At 39.5% G+C, this 18143-nt stretch overlaps 1 protein-coding gene across 10 annotated transcripts in view; it reads right to left on the minus strand.

The window, feature by feature from the left end:
- Positions 1-738: 738 nt before the first annotated feature.
- Positions 739-18143, minus strand: part of DIP2 (disco-interacting protein 2) — a 162715-nt gene continuing 145310 nt past the window's right edge. For 3 of the 10 annotated variants that reach the window (XM_065495829.1, XM_065495820.1, XM_065495828.1), the window contains exons 7-21: positions 16893-17345; positions 16433-16635; positions 15391-15618; positions 14374-14723; positions 13956-14242; positions 13371-13588; positions 13100-13312; positions 12438-12681; positions 9919-10052; positions 9048-9297; positions 8317-8903; positions 5185-5508; positions 4500-4818; positions 3460-3583; positions 739-1556 (exon numbers count right to left, since the gene is read on the minus strand). In XM_065495829.1, coding sequence (XP_065351901.1) covers positions 1304-1556; positions 3460-3583; positions 4500-4818; positions 5185-5508; positions 8317-8903; positions 9048-9297; positions 9919-10052; positions 12438-12681; positions 13100-13312; positions 13371-13588; positions 13956-14242; positions 14374-14723; positions 15391-15618; positions 16433-16635; positions 16893-17345 — 4187 coding nt within the window. In that variant the 3' untranslated portion in view covers positions 739-1303. The remainder of the gene's footprint in view (positions 1557-3459; positions 3584-4499; positions 4819-5184; positions 5509-8316; positions 8904-9047; positions 9298-9918; positions 10053-12437; positions 12682-13099; positions 13313-13370; positions 13589-13955; positions 14243-14373; positions 14724-15390; positions 15619-16432; positions 16636-16892; positions 17346-18143) is intronic. The other 7 variants (XM_065495827.1, XM_065495826.1, XM_065495823.1 and 4 more) reach the window with 7 other exon arrangements.

Here is an 18143-nt window from a genome sequence, read left to right on the forward strand (position 1 = left end):
TTCCAACGTTTCTACGGCGAGTGGCTGAACCGATTTTGGTTTTCAGCACGTCAAAAATTAGCAAATTAATTAAAAAAAGCAAAATAGCTATAGATTGTGTCTGAAATCGCAGCGGAAATGCCTTAAAACCGCTTAAAACCAGATTTTTTTAAGAAAGTCTGTGGTCGCGCCATCCGTTGGCGGCTTTAATAACTAAGGGTTTATGCAACTGGTCAATTATACACTAATAACTTTCAAGACAATATACTTTGGTTTATTTATGAACTGTGTATAATTTAGAAAAATATGTGAAAAGGAGTTAAATAATTATAAATGAACGCATTTAATTAAACCATATAGATTTACACTATAACACAATTTGAAATTTTTTTAAATGGTTTTATTGAAATGAAAGTCAAGTCTTTTTGGAAAATGTACACGTTACATTAACGATTTTTATTTTTCTATCACTCTTGGTCAAGTGTGGGGAGGGAGTTACAAATATCATGAAGGATTAATCAGACCTCTAATGCTTAAATTAAAAATGATTATTACCATCGTATATAATAATTATGTGTGTGTGTGTGTTGTGTTGTATTGTGCATAGTAGCTATCGAAATTTTGTTGCTTTTTCTCAAAGGGGCGTGTGTTCGTGTATTTATTTACCGTTACAGACGAAAAGAAATGAATGTATTGGGTGTGTGTATATCTTAGCAGTTTAATAGCGGGTGGTTTAAATGCTTGTTCGTTCTTTTTTGCTGCTGCTGCTTGTTATCGCGATAAAAACTCTCAATCACAAATGATAATATATATATTTATATGTATTATATAATTATAATTACATATGCATTATAGTCGTAATAAAAAGAGTCAGCGCAACTAAATTATTACATAGTAGTTTATCTACACGTTAAATAATGACTGCGGAGACGCTCGCTGGTCGATCTCTCTCGAAAAAAAAACATGCACTTCTTCTTCTTTCTCGTGTCCGAAGCGAAAGGGGGGCGGGACAGGGGTCAGGGGGCACGAAAATCGGAATGAGAGAAGAGCTGCCGGCGCTGAGTTGAGCACACAAACTATGACTTAAAATGACTGGAATGTCTCGGGCTCAAACTGAAGATAAGCGGGGGTTTGGCACTGAACCAATGTGTGAGATATTTATTGTCTGTCACTCCCTCTCGAAGCTTGCTTGTAGGCGGCCCAATATACACAAATATTTAAAAAACAGAGACGTAAAAGGACACAGCACAAATGAGACACGTTGCTAATTACAAACGAAATTGAGCAGGGGGCCGGCAGGGTGGATGGGGGGCGGGGGCGCTCTCTACATGTTGTACGCGACGTAGATCGGGTCCAGTTGGTCGGCCAGGAAGCCGTCCCGCAGGTGCATCCGCTGCTTCTCGCCCCGGGAGTTGATCGGCACGACGCCCGGGTCGACAACCACCACCACGCCCACCACCAGGTGGTGCTCCTCCAGCACCGTGTTGGTCACCAGCGGCACCAGGTCCAGCGCCTCGCTCTCGTTGCCGTCCAACTCGGCCACCACCACCAACAGGTTCGTCCACGTGAAAACGGCGCTGAAACACAAATAGAAAAAATAATTATTATTGATGGGAATTGGAAAATAGTTTTTTCTTAAAGTGGTCTGGTCAATAATCAAAATAGGACCTTTTCAAATTTTCTACAAAATTTCTAGCGCTAGATTTTGATTCCTCTCGCTGAGATCTGTAGGGAATCTCTTTGTTGTGAAATAAAATCGGGTTTCAAGTAAGGAGACAGCCCTCCCAATTTGAAAAGCATTTCTATCAAATTTACACCGCTACTTAGGGTTCAACAAGCATTTTCTAGGATTTTGCAGAATCCTCTTTAAGCTTCCAATCGTATTTTACATTTTCAAGACATTTGACTCTTACTTAGAATTAATTAATAATTATTCTGTAATGTTTTTCCTGAACTGGGGTATTTTATAAATAAACTTTATACGAAAATTTCTTACTGTTTCTGGCTTCTGGGCCAAAATAATAATTAAAATACTAAAAATACTCCTGACTGCAATACCATTTTTCCTGTTTTTCTCAATATTTATTTTATTTAATTTGGGTAATTTTTCATTTTTATTATTGCCCACTGAAAATTGAACAGTTAAAGGAATATCTATCAATATTTGCAAATTTAATCTTCAATTGACCAGTTGCATAAACCCTTAGTTATTGAAGCCGCCAACAGATGGCGCAACCACAGACTTTCTTAAAAATTTTGTTTTAAGCGGTTTTAAGGCATTTCCGCTGCGATTTCAGACTCAATCTAGCTATTTTGCATTCTTCAATTAATTTGATTTTTTTTGACGTGCTGATAACCAAAATCGGTTCAGCCATTCGCCGTAGAAACGTTGGAAAATATTTTTTTATTTCAAAAAATAGTTTTTCACGATTCTACGGCGATTGGCTGAACCGATTTTGGTTTTCAGCACGTCAAAAAATAGCAAATTAATTGAAGAATGCACAGTAGCTAGATTGAGTCTGAAATCGCAGCGGAAATGCATTAAAATTGAAAGTCTACAGTGGCGTCATCTGCTGCCGGCTTCAAACACTTAGGGTTTATGCAACTGGTCAATTAACGGAATTAACTATCAGCACATTGTTGCAATTATTTAATTTTTATTCTTTAAGTCCAAAGAAATTTATTTTTACTATTCGGACTTGTTTTAAATAGCCACGAACATCATTCAAATCTTTCAATTTTAGCAGTAAATTTGTTTCTAAAGAATTTGTATATTAAATTTATAATCAACTTTCTTTTTAACAGTCAGATAAATTTTTTTACCAATAAGATTAATTTAGAGCCATTTATTTCTTTGACAACTAAGTTCAGTAAAACATACATTAATTTTTTAACAGTAGAAAAAATAAACCTTTTCTATTTAGCTTAATTAAAAATAAAACACTTGACTAACGTTTAAAAATGCTATACTAATTAAATTTTTAATGTTTCCACTTCGCATTTGGCTGTAGGAAAATAGCAAAAAATGTCAATTTTACAGCCTGCACAAAGATATTGTTTCTACAGTTGAAGTTGATTATTAAAATTTATAGATTCAAACTATCGTATTTTCAGGTAACATTTCTTGCAGACCCAACTTTCTTAAGAATGCGTTTGCCTTCATTAGCTCGGAGCTAATTTAAATGATATTGTGTAATTTTTATTTCCAAAATAACACGCAGAGCTTTGTTTTGCTGACAAGTAACATAATTGTGTCAAAAAATTTAAAAACCTAAATAAAATTGATTTATTATAAAGTTGCTGTGAAAATCGTCAAAATTACTTATAAAGTTAAAGTTAATTTAAAATTCTGACTAATATGCCAAAATAATCAAAACTCTAAACGGTTTTAGCCAAATTAATAAATTTTCCCTTAATTCCAAATTGCAGAAAAATGTAATTTGCCTTAACTTTTATTATATTTAATAAAAATTGTCTCACCATTCAGCGATCTTCTTATGGCATCTGAGGACGCTGTTTTCGATGTCGATGGGGTGGTACCTCATTCCACGCAGCATGATGGTCTCGTCGAGGGCGCCCACCACAAAAACAGCGTCATGCAGCTCTGCAAATGGAAAATTAAATCAGTTCATGCCCTAATTGTTAAAAAAAAAAATTGATTCACACGAAATTAAATTTATACAATAATATCTATAAAAATCTGAGGTGTTTCTTTTCGAGTTACGAAGCCATGAGACATCAGCAATTTTGATCCAATCACGAGGAAATTTGTTACGCAGACTCTACTAGTAGAATTTAAGAATATAATAAATATTTTTGAACCTTGCCTCCACCAAGACATAAATTTATCGTTTGATACCAAATGTTCATCAACCTTTAAATATATATTTAAAAAAAGATGTATGATAATAGCTAACAATTAGCAATTTTTGGCAATAAATTAAGATGAAATAAAACAGTTTTATAATTTATTAAACCTTCCGAGGTTTTAAAATAGTAATTTAAGTTATATTTAAATTATTAAAATTTAAAAATAAAAAATGTTGGCATAATATTTAAAGCGTAATGAATTTATATAGTTTTTATTTATTAAAATTACACACTTTTCCTGCATGAAACAATTTGTCGCGTTACGGAGAGTCTACATATAAAAAATTATCACAATTGGAATAAAAATGTCTTTTTAAATGGCTTCAAAGTGTTTACAAAATTAATTTGTCCAGTCCTCAACTCGAAAACAATACTAAATTGAAAACATTGGCCTGTTTTGGACCAGGAAAACATCACAAAAGTGCATATATTATGAGTTTTAGAGCCCTTGTGATGTGCAAAAAATCAATTTATATTTTATTGATAATTTTCTTACATTTTTGAATTCTTTTAAATAAAAAAATTCTTGAGAAAAAGGTTTTTGCATGAATTTTACGCTGCCTAAATTTATTTAATCAAGTTAAAATTAATTCAAAGAGAAAATATAGAAATTAAATTAATAAAAAAGTGTCATTTGGCGTATTTCTTACCTGGCGGCTCGTTGACCTGGAGTCCCGGCGGGGCCGCCGGGGGCGGCACCTGGCCCGGGAGCAGCTCGCCGTTGTCGTCGAGCGGATCGACGGTGGCGGGCACGGCCTCGGTCCTGCGCAGGAAGCCGAGGTAGCCCGTCCTGGCGTACACCTCGCCCGTGTTGCCGGTGACGAGGCGCGCGCTGAAGTGGTCCGCGTAGTCCGACTCGTCGCCGTAGATGGTGAAGTAGCCGCTCGCGTTGTGCGGCGACTGCACCCAGATCTCGCCCAGGTGAGAGTCGCCGCACTGGCCCTTCGTCTCAGGGTCTGCGATGATCACCTGAAAAGAAAATTCATTAAAATCTTGCAATTTTTTTTTAAAAATATTTTAAAATGAGAAAATTTCTCAAAATTTAGGTGAGGACTGTGCTAAATCCTGCAATTATGAAGGTTATCGTAGCAATCAAGAGAATCATGGATTATTTTTTGTTGTTTTTTGGTAGCCAGACAAAAATAAATACCACTCCCGATAAAATTAAAGTTTTAAAATTTAGGAAACTTTCAAGGGCGACATTAAATCAATTTAAAAGCCAAAAACAAGAATAATTGTCTCATGAAGCATTTAAAATTATCAGAAACTGAACAAAAATAAAATATTTTAAGGATTTTTTAGGTAGAAAAATTCCGTTAAAAGAAAAATTCGTACCTTCATTCCCGGCAAGAGTTTTCCCGACTCCATGAGGCAGAGGGAGTGGGGGCTGCCCCTCTCGACGAGCGAGACCCTGTCGTTGCGGAGCGCCCTCAGGTCGACGTAGACCGTGGAGGGCTCGGGGCTGGAGGCGCCCTGCAGGCAGATGGCCACGTTCACGCGGCAGCCGAACGACGTGGAGACGGCGCGGGGACTCAGTCCCAGCGCAGAAAACAGTTTCGAGAAGGACGAGCTGAGTGCAATGCGGGGCCGCTCCTCGGCCACCACCACGCACGTCCGCACGCACGCCAAAGACACGCCGCGCTGCTTCAACTGGTTCACCTGAGGATGAGAAAATAATTGGTTTGTTAGACAGGTGGCTAAGGAATTTAATCTTAATCGATAAAGTCGGTAAAAAAGGCGAAAATTGAATTTATTTAAAATTTATTTTACACAAATTGGGAAAGAGCTAAAATTTTTCCAGGTTGATGTTTAAATTTCTGAGAAATTCGGCTTCATTTTTATGCTATTCAAGTGGTGAGCATTGCTTTCTTTCGCCAGAAAAAAAATTTACGTCAAAATCCGTGAGCCATTCATTGGAAAGATCGTCACGAGAGGAATATAAATATTTAGGAAGTGTAAAAATCTTTGAAAACCAATTTAATTTTTTTTAAACGTGGCCTAATCTGAAGCTCACCTATGTTCAGTCCTGAATTTATTTTCGAACGCTATTTAAAGTGGAATGATACTGGGCAACAAATGAAAATTATTTAAATTGTTGGATGCCTTAAACAATTGACAGATAAACAATTTGTTCAACAATTTGCAATAATAAAAAAGTACCTTCCTACACTAAAAATTCAAATTTTGCCAATTTTCTCAACAATTTACAGTGCTTGAACATATTTTCTTGGCATATTTCGATTCCTCTCGTCGAGATCTGTCCAACGGTGTATGTGTCAGGGTTTTACCTGACGATATTACGATCGCATTAATAATTGTTCAGCACCGATATGCATTTACGTTAACTTTCGGGCACCCACAAGGGAGAGCGGAGGGAGAAACTCAGGTATCAATAAAGGCAACGCCAGAGCCTCCCCCTCACGAGCACACGACCCGCTCGCACCAACGCATTCTCTCTCCTGACGGCACACGAGCAAGAGGGTAACTCTCACGCTCCCCCGCTCGTCCCTCTGGGTAGCCACGCTGTGTACTGTCGCCGCTATAACTACAATAAACTGGTATGGTATAGTAACTGGGCATTTTCCCTTCTTGTCCACCCTGCACCCTGTAAAGTCTACTTTGGCCACAGAAGAAAAGACTCTGACCTCGTGATAGGGAGAAGGCGCGCCGGCAGGGCCGACTGCGCCCATTCGGCGGTCCTGCCCCGCGTCGCTGACAGTATGCCACTTATTGGGGAAACTCTTGGTTTTGAAATTAAATCGGATTTCAAGTAAGGAGACAGCCATTGCCATTTGAAAAGCACGCTAACTTTCCAGCCAATTTTCTCAAAAAATTACAGCGCTCCTTAGGTCAATTTAGGCTTTAACTGAATCCTAAGGGACGAGTTTATGCATTGACAACAAGCATTTTCCAGGCTTTTCCAGTATCAATCCTCTTTAAAGAGTTAAATTGTTGTTAAATTACACAATGAACTACTTGCAAAAGTCAACAATGCAAAATGTTCTTAATTGTTTGCCTGTAAAGCTCTTCTTAGAAAAGAGAAAAAGTTCCCATGGATTTACAAAAAAACGACCCTTCAATCGGAATTTTCGTCAAAATGAGGTGTCAAAACAAAATTTTATCAACATTAAGCAAGAATGAGTATTTAAATGACCTTTAAAATAGAAAGAAAATTATCTTAAGAGCTCCATAAATTATCTGAGCAAACAACAAACAATTCAAATTCATTTCAATTAATTTTGCTTGCATCATGTAAGAAGAATGACAAAGTTCGGCGTTTTTCTGGTGCAAATTTTCATTAAAAATTAAATGGGATAAAAAGAATTGTTATTTCTAGGTCGTTCTCTAAATATGATTTTCAACTTTTCATAGCAGTATCTTATAACTGCAAACGTAATTTAAAATTTAATAAAATCGGTTTGTGTACGCGAATATTTTAATAAAAACGTTTAATTTAGCTAGAAAATAAAGATTTAAAATGTAAAATAGGATAAAGATTTATAATTTTCCTTTTAGCCTTAAATTTAATTTTAAAGCAAAAAAATTGAATCGTACTTTGTGCGAATTCAGTCAAATTGAAAACCAAAATAAATAGAAATGTCTCGTAAATTCAAAACTGTTTCGCTTGCCGAGGAAAGTATGCCAAAATTTATTTACGGTTCACCAAAATTATCAAATTTTATCAAAACTTAAAAAAGGGTAAAATTTTAGAATCTTATCAGCTGTTTGATTTATCCTGTTGCAAAAATTCGTGATTCCAGCTAACCAAGATTTTTAAAGACAATCTCATGCCTCCCAATGAAATTCATTTTTAATTATTTCTTTCACAGATGGGACAATATTTGTCAATTTAGATTAAACTTTTCTAGATTTTTAATTAAAGTAAAAAATTTTAATAAAAAATCTGTTAAAAACTGGCTTGGCCGGAATTATTTAAAAAAAGCCAGCTTGTAAGATTGCAGTAAGAAAATTGATTTTTTTTATTCATCAATTGACCAGTTGCATAAACCCTTAGTTATTGAAGCCGCCATCAGATGGCGCAACCACAGACTTTCTTTAAAATTTTGTTTTAAGCGGTTTTAAGGCACTTCCGCTGCGATTTCAGATTCAATCTAGCTATTTTGCTTTTTTAAATTAATTTGATTTTTTTGACGTGCTGAAAACCAAAATTGGTTCAGCCATTCGCCGTAGAAACGTTGGAAAAGATTTTTTATTTCAAAAAATAGTTTTTCTCGATTCTACGGCGATTGGCTGAACCGATTTTGGTTTTCAGCACGTCAAAAATTAGCAAATTAATTGAAGAATGAACAGTAGCTAGATTGAGTCTGAAATCGCAGCGGAAGTGCCTTAAAATCGAATGTCTACGGTGGCGCCATCTGTTGGCGGCTTCGAACACTTAGGGTTTATGCAACTGGTGAAATTCATAGTTAGGTTTCATTAAATAAATTAACTAGAAATAATACTGACCGACGACCCGAGTCCCTTGGTGCAGAGTTCCATGACGCCGTAGGAGCAGAAGGTGTCCCTGACCCTGTACTGGCTGACGGCTGTGAGCCAGAGGGCGGGGTTGAGCTCGACCTCGGAGGGCGGAATGAGGATGGAGTGGTGGCCAGAGTAGATGGAGCTGAGGCACCACAGGGTGAAGCCGAGGCCGCAGTAGGGGTCGAGGCAGAGGGCGATGTGGCGCGACGGGTACAGCTCGCAGGCCAGCTTCATGGAGCGGCACAGCGAGGTGACCGCCTCGTGCGACATTTTGATGCCGGCCAGCATGCCGGTGGTGGAGACGCTGAAGTCGAGGTAGGCCAGCATCTCGGCCGTCGGCGCGCGGTACAGCGCCGCCAGTTTCTTCTTGGGCATGTCGTCCGTGTCCAGCGTCACCGGCCACGACTTGATGTCCACCACGTTGCTCGCCTCCTTGCTCTTCAGCAGCTTGATCACGTTCTGGTTCGACAGCACCAGCACCGACTTGCTCACGTCCACGATCATCCGCACCGTCGGCAGCGTCGTCTGCAGGTTCTGCGGGTGCGGCGGCCGGATCGTCACCGGAACGGCGCCTGAAATGAACAAAAATAATAATTTTTAATTATATTTAAAAAAAGGATTGACAGAAGTACAATAATTAAAATGCCAAAAACCCACGTTTGTTGGGTCTGATCCCTTTAATAATTTTAAATTACGTGATTGAAAAGGCGACTCACCAACATAGAGGCATCCGTAGAACGCACAGATGAGATCGAGGCCCGGAGGGTAGATGAGGGCGACGTGGTCTCCGGTGTTGATCCTCGCCTTCTCAAGCAGCAGCACGCCGACCCGCTCGGCCCTCTTGTGCAGCTGCGAGCACGACAGGGTGGTCGCCACGCCACCCTTCGAGTTGAGCAGCGTGAAGATGACGTGGTCCGGCGTCGTGGTCGAGCGCCACCGCAGGATTTCGGAGATAAACAGGTTCTGCTTGGAGGAAAATTGAAGGAAGCGAAGATAGATTAGATCCGTTAAGGCAAATTATAATTAAGGGATGGTTTTAAGGGGTGAAATAATTTTTTGTCATTAATAAAACCGAAAATAAAATTAAAAAATATTAAATAAATTTGAATTTGACAAAACTTTAGGTTCCATATATGCTTTAGGGGTTGATTTAAGGGGTGGTTTAGGGTAGCAACTGATTTTTAAAGTCTCGGTCCTGTTTTTTAACAACAATAATAGGAAAAAATTGCACGAAAAAAATATAAAATATTTAAAATTCCATCATAGGGGTGGTTTTTTAAGGGATGAAATCAATAAAGGGGTGGAAATAAACACAAAATTCGTCATAAATAAAGAATTATATTTGAGAATAATTTTTTCTGAATAAAAATAATTAAATTAAATTATTTCTGATTAAAAAGGGACAATTTCAACATCAAAAAATCCAATTTAAGGTTCCAAAATAATCAATTAATATTTTTTTGCACTTAATTAGGTTTTCCAAGCCCCCCACATTAATAACCAAGGGTTAAAAAAATTTAAAATCTTCAAAAATTATTTTTCCACCATTTAAAATTAAAATCAATCCTCGAGCGGTGCAATTAATACCTTTCTGGCGAGGTCGGACTCTTCGTCGGTGATGCCCATGTCCCTTCCCTGGGCGGAGGCGAGCCTGTTGCCCTGGACAATGTTGCCGACCATGACTGAGGCTGGACCCACGTCTGGAACGGTGACACGCGTAGCTAGGGAGCCACATTACAAAACAAACTGCTGTGGTCAACACCGCCAACCAAACAAAACAGTCAAGGCATGCAAAAAGAAAGTTGCGTGGAGCCACTGCTGGCGACTGGCACTCGTGCAAAATCCGCCAACCACCACCGCACCAGCCGCGAACGCGCGCGCGCGCGACACACGGGACAACAGTGAGTGGGTGTCAACTTCGCACTGCAGCAAATCGGACCAGTCGACCAGCCGAGCGACTCACTTAGCTTTTTGAACACAGCTTAAGTGTTGTGGGCACGAGTAGTGGGGTTATTTCAAATTAAATATCGGTGAATTGATTGGTTTTTTGGTTTAAAAAAGGTGAATTGACAGGTTGCGAAGGTGGAGTCATGATTTGGATTTAATTGTCAGGAGGAAACGTAAAAAATATGTTTCTAAATGAGAGAATAAATTTCTCTAGAGATATATTTGTGCTTCGCATTTTTTTTTTAATTTCCAAAGAAATCTTCATCTTAATTTTTTCGTGTCTAAAACTCATTAAATTTAAAGGTATGTCCGATCAAAAGTCCCTAAATTTTGCTAGCGCGCTAAATTTGAATTAAAGCTTTGGACTAGCCACTATAAACAATTCGGATTAAAAATAATTCTGTATTTAATTTTGTTACGAATACCAAGAGCATTTAAATATTACTTAACGGATAATTAAAGAGATTTTAATAATTTTTAATATTAAAAAAAACAAAAGATAAATTTTAAATTAAAATTCTGTCCATTTTTTAAGAACTGTCAGGAAAAATTAAATGTTGTTTGAACTGTTGAAGAAATAACGCAGAAAATTGAATTTTTAAGATCACAAACTCAAATTAAATTAACCCGCTTTACATTTTTATTTATATTTCCAAAAGAATTTTAATTTTTTTCCTTTTTTAAATCTATAAATCTGATTAAAACTTAATTCTCTTGCAGATAACAGTTCTGGAAGAATTAAAATCATTCTGTATTTAATTATTTTGGTAAGTTGATGAGCGAAAATATTTAATTATTGATATAAAGATAAAAATATTATGAACATGAATTTAAATTTTGTGCGATTTTGGAGATTACAACTGTCAAGAAAAATACACACCGTGAAAAATTGCAATTTCAGCTTTCGATCAGCCACTTAACAGTACGAATTATAAACGCTTTGTATTTAATTTTTTACCAATTTTAAAATAAAATATTTGCAGATATAGAGATTTTAATTATTAAACAAATTAGGAAAAATCTAAAATTATAAATTTTAATTTTAATTCTGTGACAACATTTTAAAGTGAACTTATATCTTGTTTTTCTCCAAGAATCTGCCATAAAATTTACTTTTCTCGTCATTTTGAATTAAATTTTCCCTTTCCAGACGACACAATCAATTCAGGAACTTCCAAAAACATGCGTTTCCCCTTTCTTCAAACACTGAAAACTCACCCCCAAAAAAACCAATCATCAGTTGAGAAAAGAAGCTGAGGTGAGATGGACAAACTGCTCTGTTGATGATTAGAACTACGGCATGCAGGGTGAATATATATAAATTCATATTTTAATATATAGAAATGCAGGGTCAAACCCGAGCGATTCGTCTCGTACGTAAACAGTACAGTGGGAGAACCAAAGACGGAGATAAAAAGCATTTCTCATGAGTGGAGAGAGGGGAGAGGGGGCACGTCACGCAACACAGTGACCCTTTCGAGTGTTTCAAGTAAGCTGTTTCAAAACGATTGCAAGTGGAGAGTAAATTATGCTGCGAGGCAGCAGGAGGAGGCACAAGGCGCACCGCGATCCGCCGGAAATCAGATCTATTGCTATCTTTGCCAGAGAGAAAATAACGTGAGTTCACACAGACCAGGTGAGTCTTTCTGCCCTCCGAAACTGCATGCAGCCAAAGGGTTCTAAATCCTCAGAATTATAGATTTTAAAGACCGACTTTGACGAAAATTTTGAGCCCACCAATCGATTCCTGAGGGTCGAATTATGTAAATTGAATATTTTGCAGGCCAAAACGTCCAGCGAAACGTGCGAATTTCTTTTCCCGCCAAAACAATTTGAATGCGAGAACTGCGCATGCGTGGATCTGACAAAGAAGTAATTCATACAGGCGGTCTCTCTGCAAGTGCTCAAACCAGCTCTGACGCATGCGCACTTCTCGCATTCAAATTGTTTTGGCGGGAAAAAAAGTTCGCACATTTCCCTGGACATTTTGGCCGGCAAAAATATCCACCAAACTTAATTCGACCCTCAGGAATCGATTGGTGTGCTCAGAATCTTCGTCCAAGACGGTCTTTAATTAAAATTGAAGGATTGAGAGCTCTTTGTTATTGAAATATTTTTCGTGATACTTGCTTTTGATTGTGCACTTATATGTGTCTCACCTGAGTGGATCTCGCGCGGCTTGGGCAGGTTGGTGACGCACGTGTGTGGGCACAGCAGCACGTTGGCGGGGTGCAAGGTGCCTTCGAGGAAGCGTCTCTTCGTCTCGGACAAGTGGATGCCGCCCAGGGGCGTCTTCGGAAGGTAGTTGGGCGGCACCAGCGCCAGGCAGTAGATGCCCACCTGGTGGATCGAGTCCACGGCTTGCAGGACGCGAGACATCCATTGGAAACTCTGTGAAAATTTCTTAATTAAAAATTTATCATGTGAAAAATAATTTCTGGATTTTTTCCCAATTTATTTTGGCCAGCATATTTTTTTAGTCGATTTCAAACAAAAGGCGGAGGATCGCAGTTAAATATTTCAGCGAATTTTTAAGTTAATTAAATCTAAAATTATAAAAATAAAAGTTTTTTACGAATTTATAAGCTTCTTTGGACCTATTTAGTGATAAAAAAATCTTCTAAAAATAAAAATGACTGTCAAGGGAATTTCGTTTCGGTTTTAAAATTAAATTTTAGGTTTTTTCAGCTGAATATTTCGACGATAATTTATAGTTTGAGAGTCACGAGTTAAAATTTAGAAAACAAGACCATAAACTCCAAAAATAATTTTTGTAATTTCATTTTCAGCCCGAAATCAACAAATTTCATTTAAAACCAACCTCTTCTTCGCTGCAGTCGGGCCTCTGCTCGGCAATGACACAAATTCTTTCGTCACGCAGCACGCGTATGCTGAAAACGGCAATTCTGCCTCTGTAAATGAATTTCATAGGTTCCACAGCCAAAACGGTGGCGATCAAGTCGTCGGCGTTGTGCTTCCTTCCGGTTACGGTCATCAGGCCGTCCCTTGATCCGCAGACAAAGACAAGACCGCCCTAAATGCACAAAAAATAAATTAGTATTAAAAAAATTTACGGATTAAATGAAACTGACGGGTCCGAGGAATCCGAGGAGTCCGCTGCGAGTGAATTCGGCATCGCTCAGCGTCCGCGAGTCTGAGTGAAGGGGCTGCACCTTGAAGGAGCTGTTGGTGAGGCCCGAGAGGCCCCAGTACTGGCTGCCGGTCGCGCCGGAACTCACGCAAATCTCTCCCACCTCGTCCGTCTTGCACAGGTACGGCGGCCCTTCCATTTTTACAACAACAATCATACCTGAAAAACGCAAAATTAATTAAAAACTGCAGAAGAAGTAACAAATTTGGTGGTAAAAACTTTAATTTTTGGATAGTTCTTTAGCCAGAGTCAATTTCGTGTGTTCCAATCGATTTCTGAGGGTTATAAATAATTTTTCTGGTCGGGAAACCTTTTGTGACGAGTGAGCAGAGTTTTTTGGCCCCTATATGGAACCAAAAAGGGCCGTACTTTGTCCCAAAAGATTTAATAAAATTTAAATTGACTGTGTCGCATGATAAAGAAATTACGTGACAGAAAGAGAAACATTTTCCCTCTCAAATTACAATTCTTAAGCTTATAAACATAATTTTCTGTTTTTAAAATAAACAAATTAATTAGTACTCACAGCCAGGCATGACTTGTCCACAGTCTTGTAGTGTCAAGGAGGTGAGCGAGTTCTCCTGGTCGACGCGGACGACGCCGTAGCTGAGGCCGGACATGGAGAGCACGCCGCGTCCCGTGGCGTTGACTCCGGCGCGTCCGGGGCGCCGCACCGACACGGTCAGCGCCTCGCTCGAGCTGGCGCACGGACAGATGGCGTCCGGGCGGAGACCCTTGGGCTGGAACACGCTGAGGAACTGGTCGCACGACGACAACGACCACGGGTTCGCCCCGTCGGCCACAAGCAAAAGCCTAAAATAAATATTTTTTATTTAATTCTAAAATCCGCGAATTTGGAGGTCAATTGGGCGAGATTTTTTCGCATTTTTAAATTATTTCCTGATTTTTTAAGGAATATTTTATTGTAAAATTAAAAAACGTACCTCAGAGAAGAGAGGCTAATGTCCTTGTGGTCCTTGGTGGCGAGCAGGCCCCAGTGGAGGTCGCGCGACTTGACTACGGCCACGCTGGCCCTGTACTTGGTGATCATCTGCATCCACGAGGCCGGATTGACCTTCATCAGGGCGTAAGGGATGTAGACGACGTGCATGCCGTTGAGCACGGCCGACAGCACGGCGTGCCACAGGCCGACCTCCCGCTTGAAGTCGAGCACGCACACGGCCACCTCGCCCTCGGTGTAGTTGCACGCCATCGTCAGGGTGCGGCAGTGCGACAGCATCGCGGCCCGCGTCACCGTCACGCCCATCACAGAGCCGTCTTTGTCCGTGGTATACTGAAAATATAGATTTAAAAATTTTATTTCGGTAAAGCAACGGCCTAACACCTTTTTTGGGTTCAGGGACGCCCTTTGCAGGGCATTGTTTACGCATTTTGGCGCAGAAACGCGTTTCAACGCGGGGAGGAATATTTTAAAGACAGAAATCCGATCCAAAGGGGAGTTAAAAAATAAACAAGACCAATTTTTTAAAAATAACGCAGATTTTGGGGGTGGTAATCGCGCTTAAAGGACGCAGAATTTCACGGCGAGTCTGATAAACTGTGGTTTTCCGTTATACGACGCATAGGAACCAAGTTATTAATTTTTAAAGTCGTTAAAACACAATTTGTGACATTTAAAACTTTTATTTTCGGGGCCCAGGCGGGGTCCTATGGGCCGGATGGCACCGATTCTGGCACCAATCGACGCTCCTCGATGAGACGCGTCCTCCCCTGTGTGATTTTCCAAAATCGGACCACTTGTCGAATTTTTACGAATTTTTTTTCAGCCAAAATTGAATAAAAGTCGAAATTTTAAAAAATGTCAATTTTTCCGCCTCGACGGATAATTCCATGAAGGACTGTTGCGAACCGCCCTTCTGGAGGCCCGAAGGGCCCAAGGGGTGCAATCCACCAGTTAATTTATTTATTTCCCACAATCAGGAAATAAATTAAATAATTACCTCAATGTAGGCCGGAGTGTCGTCTGTCAACCTAGGCGGAGGCAGCCACTCCTTTGGTGCTTTGGCCAAGTGCTCGGTGACGAACCACTGCAGCTTAGGCCACCCTTTGAAAGCCACAACCTCGCCGGCCGCGGTCTTGGGCAGGCCCTTGAGGCACGCCTCAGACGTCAGGGCCACCTGCACTCCGCAGCTGCCCAGCAGGAAGCCGATTTGCTGAGATCCAGCATCCTAGAAACATAATTATTATTTAGATTTTTTAAATGAACAAAATAATTTTATTAATCTAAAACTAGAGCAATTTTTCACACAGGAAAATATGAAAAATGCTTTGGTAATTTTTTTTCGACACCTTCTGACTTCCGCCGGCCATGTCTCCAGTCCAGGTCTAAAATTTGGAAAATTTGGTTCTTCAGTCAATGCTAAATTTATCTGGGATCATTTTAAGACTAAATACGAGCCGATATGATCAAAATCCTAGGAGGAGAAAGATTTTGAACTTTGAAAATCGTGATTTTTGCACTTTCTCCATAAGAATATGGAAATAAAAAAATCCATCGCGATTTTTTTCAAACAGAGCAACCTTAAATATTTTTACTGACTTCACCGCACGCAAAGGACCACCGCTGGTCTGGAAACCAATTTTCAGATTTTTCGCGCCCATAGAAAAATTAAAATTAATTTTTTTATGGTTTTTGGCTTCTCGCGACAACAGGCAAAAATGTTTATTTTTATTAAAATTCAGCCGTTCATCCAATCGTTGACAACGACCCCTCATCAGACAGGTCTTGGAAAGGGCTTTACCCTCCGGTACTCAAACGACCTTTTTCAGGGTACCCCGATCTGAGATACGCTCCCAAGCCGATTTTTAACTTTTTTTTTCAATAATTTTGAGAACATTTGGCGGTACTAGGCAATGATTTTTGACCCTTGCTTGTCACAGACCTTCCTCAGGTCACGCGACCTGAGATCTGAGGGGCGGAAGCCACTCGTAATTTTAAAGCTAGATCAATTTTCCCACACGAAAATAAAAAAAGAAACTTACCCGTCGAGTGAGAGGCACCTCTATTGGCACGGGCACGATGCCGGCTTGCAGGCATCCGTAGAAAGCGCACAGGAAGTTGATGGGATCGTTGTTGGGGTAGACGAGGGCGATCCTGTCACCCGTTTTGAGAGACGTGTCACCCTTGCTGAACGTCTTGTTCAGCAGGGTGTACGCGATCTTCTGAGATCGACTCAGCAGCTTGCCTGAAAGAGAAAAAAATGCTATTTGTCAAGACGCAAATGTGGCGGGAACTTCAAAATTAATTTTAAAAATATCTTGAGGGGTTAAAATGCAATAATAAATATTTTCCATCCATATTAATAAAAAAAGAAACCTCTAATAGCCTAAATAAATATAATTTTGCACCAAAAATATAAATCCACGCGAAAAAAGTGTTTGAAATTGCTGGAATTCGGTTTCCAGGGTTGTGAAATAATTAAAAATAAGCGGCAACCCTTACCATAGGTGAGTGTGATGCTGAGTTTGCCGTTGGGGTCGAGGACTGTGGCCACTGGCGCCTTGTAGGTGCCGGAGCCGTATCTTTGGATGGCGGCTTCGAGGTTTCGCGGGAGGCCGGACGGCACGACCAGCTGCTCGCCCATGGCCGGCGTCATGGCGCTGCCCTCGGGCTTGGGCGCGTTCGGGTCCTTGGGGTTGGCCGCGATCTCCAGCTCGATGTCGTCGTCCTCGTAGAACTCGGGCAGCGGCCGCCGCTTCGGCCGCTTCAGCGTGTTCAGCAGCTGCTGGATCTTGGCCGACACCTTCCAGCGGCCGGTGCCGGTGCCCATGCTGTCGTCCGACAGCGTCGACTGCCGCGACGACGTGTGCTGGTAGCGGCCGACGCGGTCCGCCGCCGCCGTTGCCCGACGCGACTGCTGCGCCGTGTTGTGCGTCACGTCTGGCGGCTGAGAATCTATGGAAAAAAATTAAAAATCGTTAAAAAAGGGGTATTTTGTCATTTGCGAGAGGAAAAATATTTTTTAATCATTTTAAAAGTATTTTCAAACATTATGAAAGACTATTCAATTTTGAATAAAAAAAGAGAATCAGATAGAAACGACGTAAATTGAATTCTCAAGTTAAAAATATATATTATATCAGTACAAAGCGTAAAACAATTAATATTTTGGCTTGTTGGTCAATCTTTTAAGTGGAATGATATAAAATATGAATATATTAATTTATAAATTGTATTTTTAATTTAAATTCTTTAATTTTATCTTATTATTATTATTACTTAACTTCCCTTCCTTTTAATTTTAAATTATTTAGAAAAAACGAATTGCAAAATATATTTTTTTTAAATTTGCAGCCTTGAAGAAAAATTAACCAATTGAAATTAATACTAATTATTGACATTGCAATCCGCATTTTCATGTAAAGAGATAAATTTACAATACAACTATTCTGAAGACAAAAAAATTGGTCAATATGGCGGCAGTTGGGACCTTTTAACTGATCTTTTTTTTTTAGTTTAAAAAGAATTAAGATTTAATTAATCAAACCACGCAATTTTAAACGTTGCATAAGAGAGAAAAATGGATGAGATAGACCACAAGTTTTGCATTTAATCCCTGGAGGCGGCCATACTTGCGCCTTGGGATTTTTTAAAGAGATATAAACACTTAATTGACTGTAAAATTAATAAATTCTGATGAATGCGAGGTAATAAAATTCTATGATACACGAATGAGAAGCCGAGAGAAACGCT

The sequence above is a fragment of the Cloeon dipterum genome, chromosome X (genome assembly GCF_949628265.1).
Source record: "Cloeon dipterum chromosome X, ieCloDipt1.1, whole genome shotgun sequence".
NCBI classification, from domain to species: Eukaryota; Metazoa; Arthropoda; class Insecta; order Ephemeroptera; family Baetidae; genus Cloeon; species Cloeon dipterum.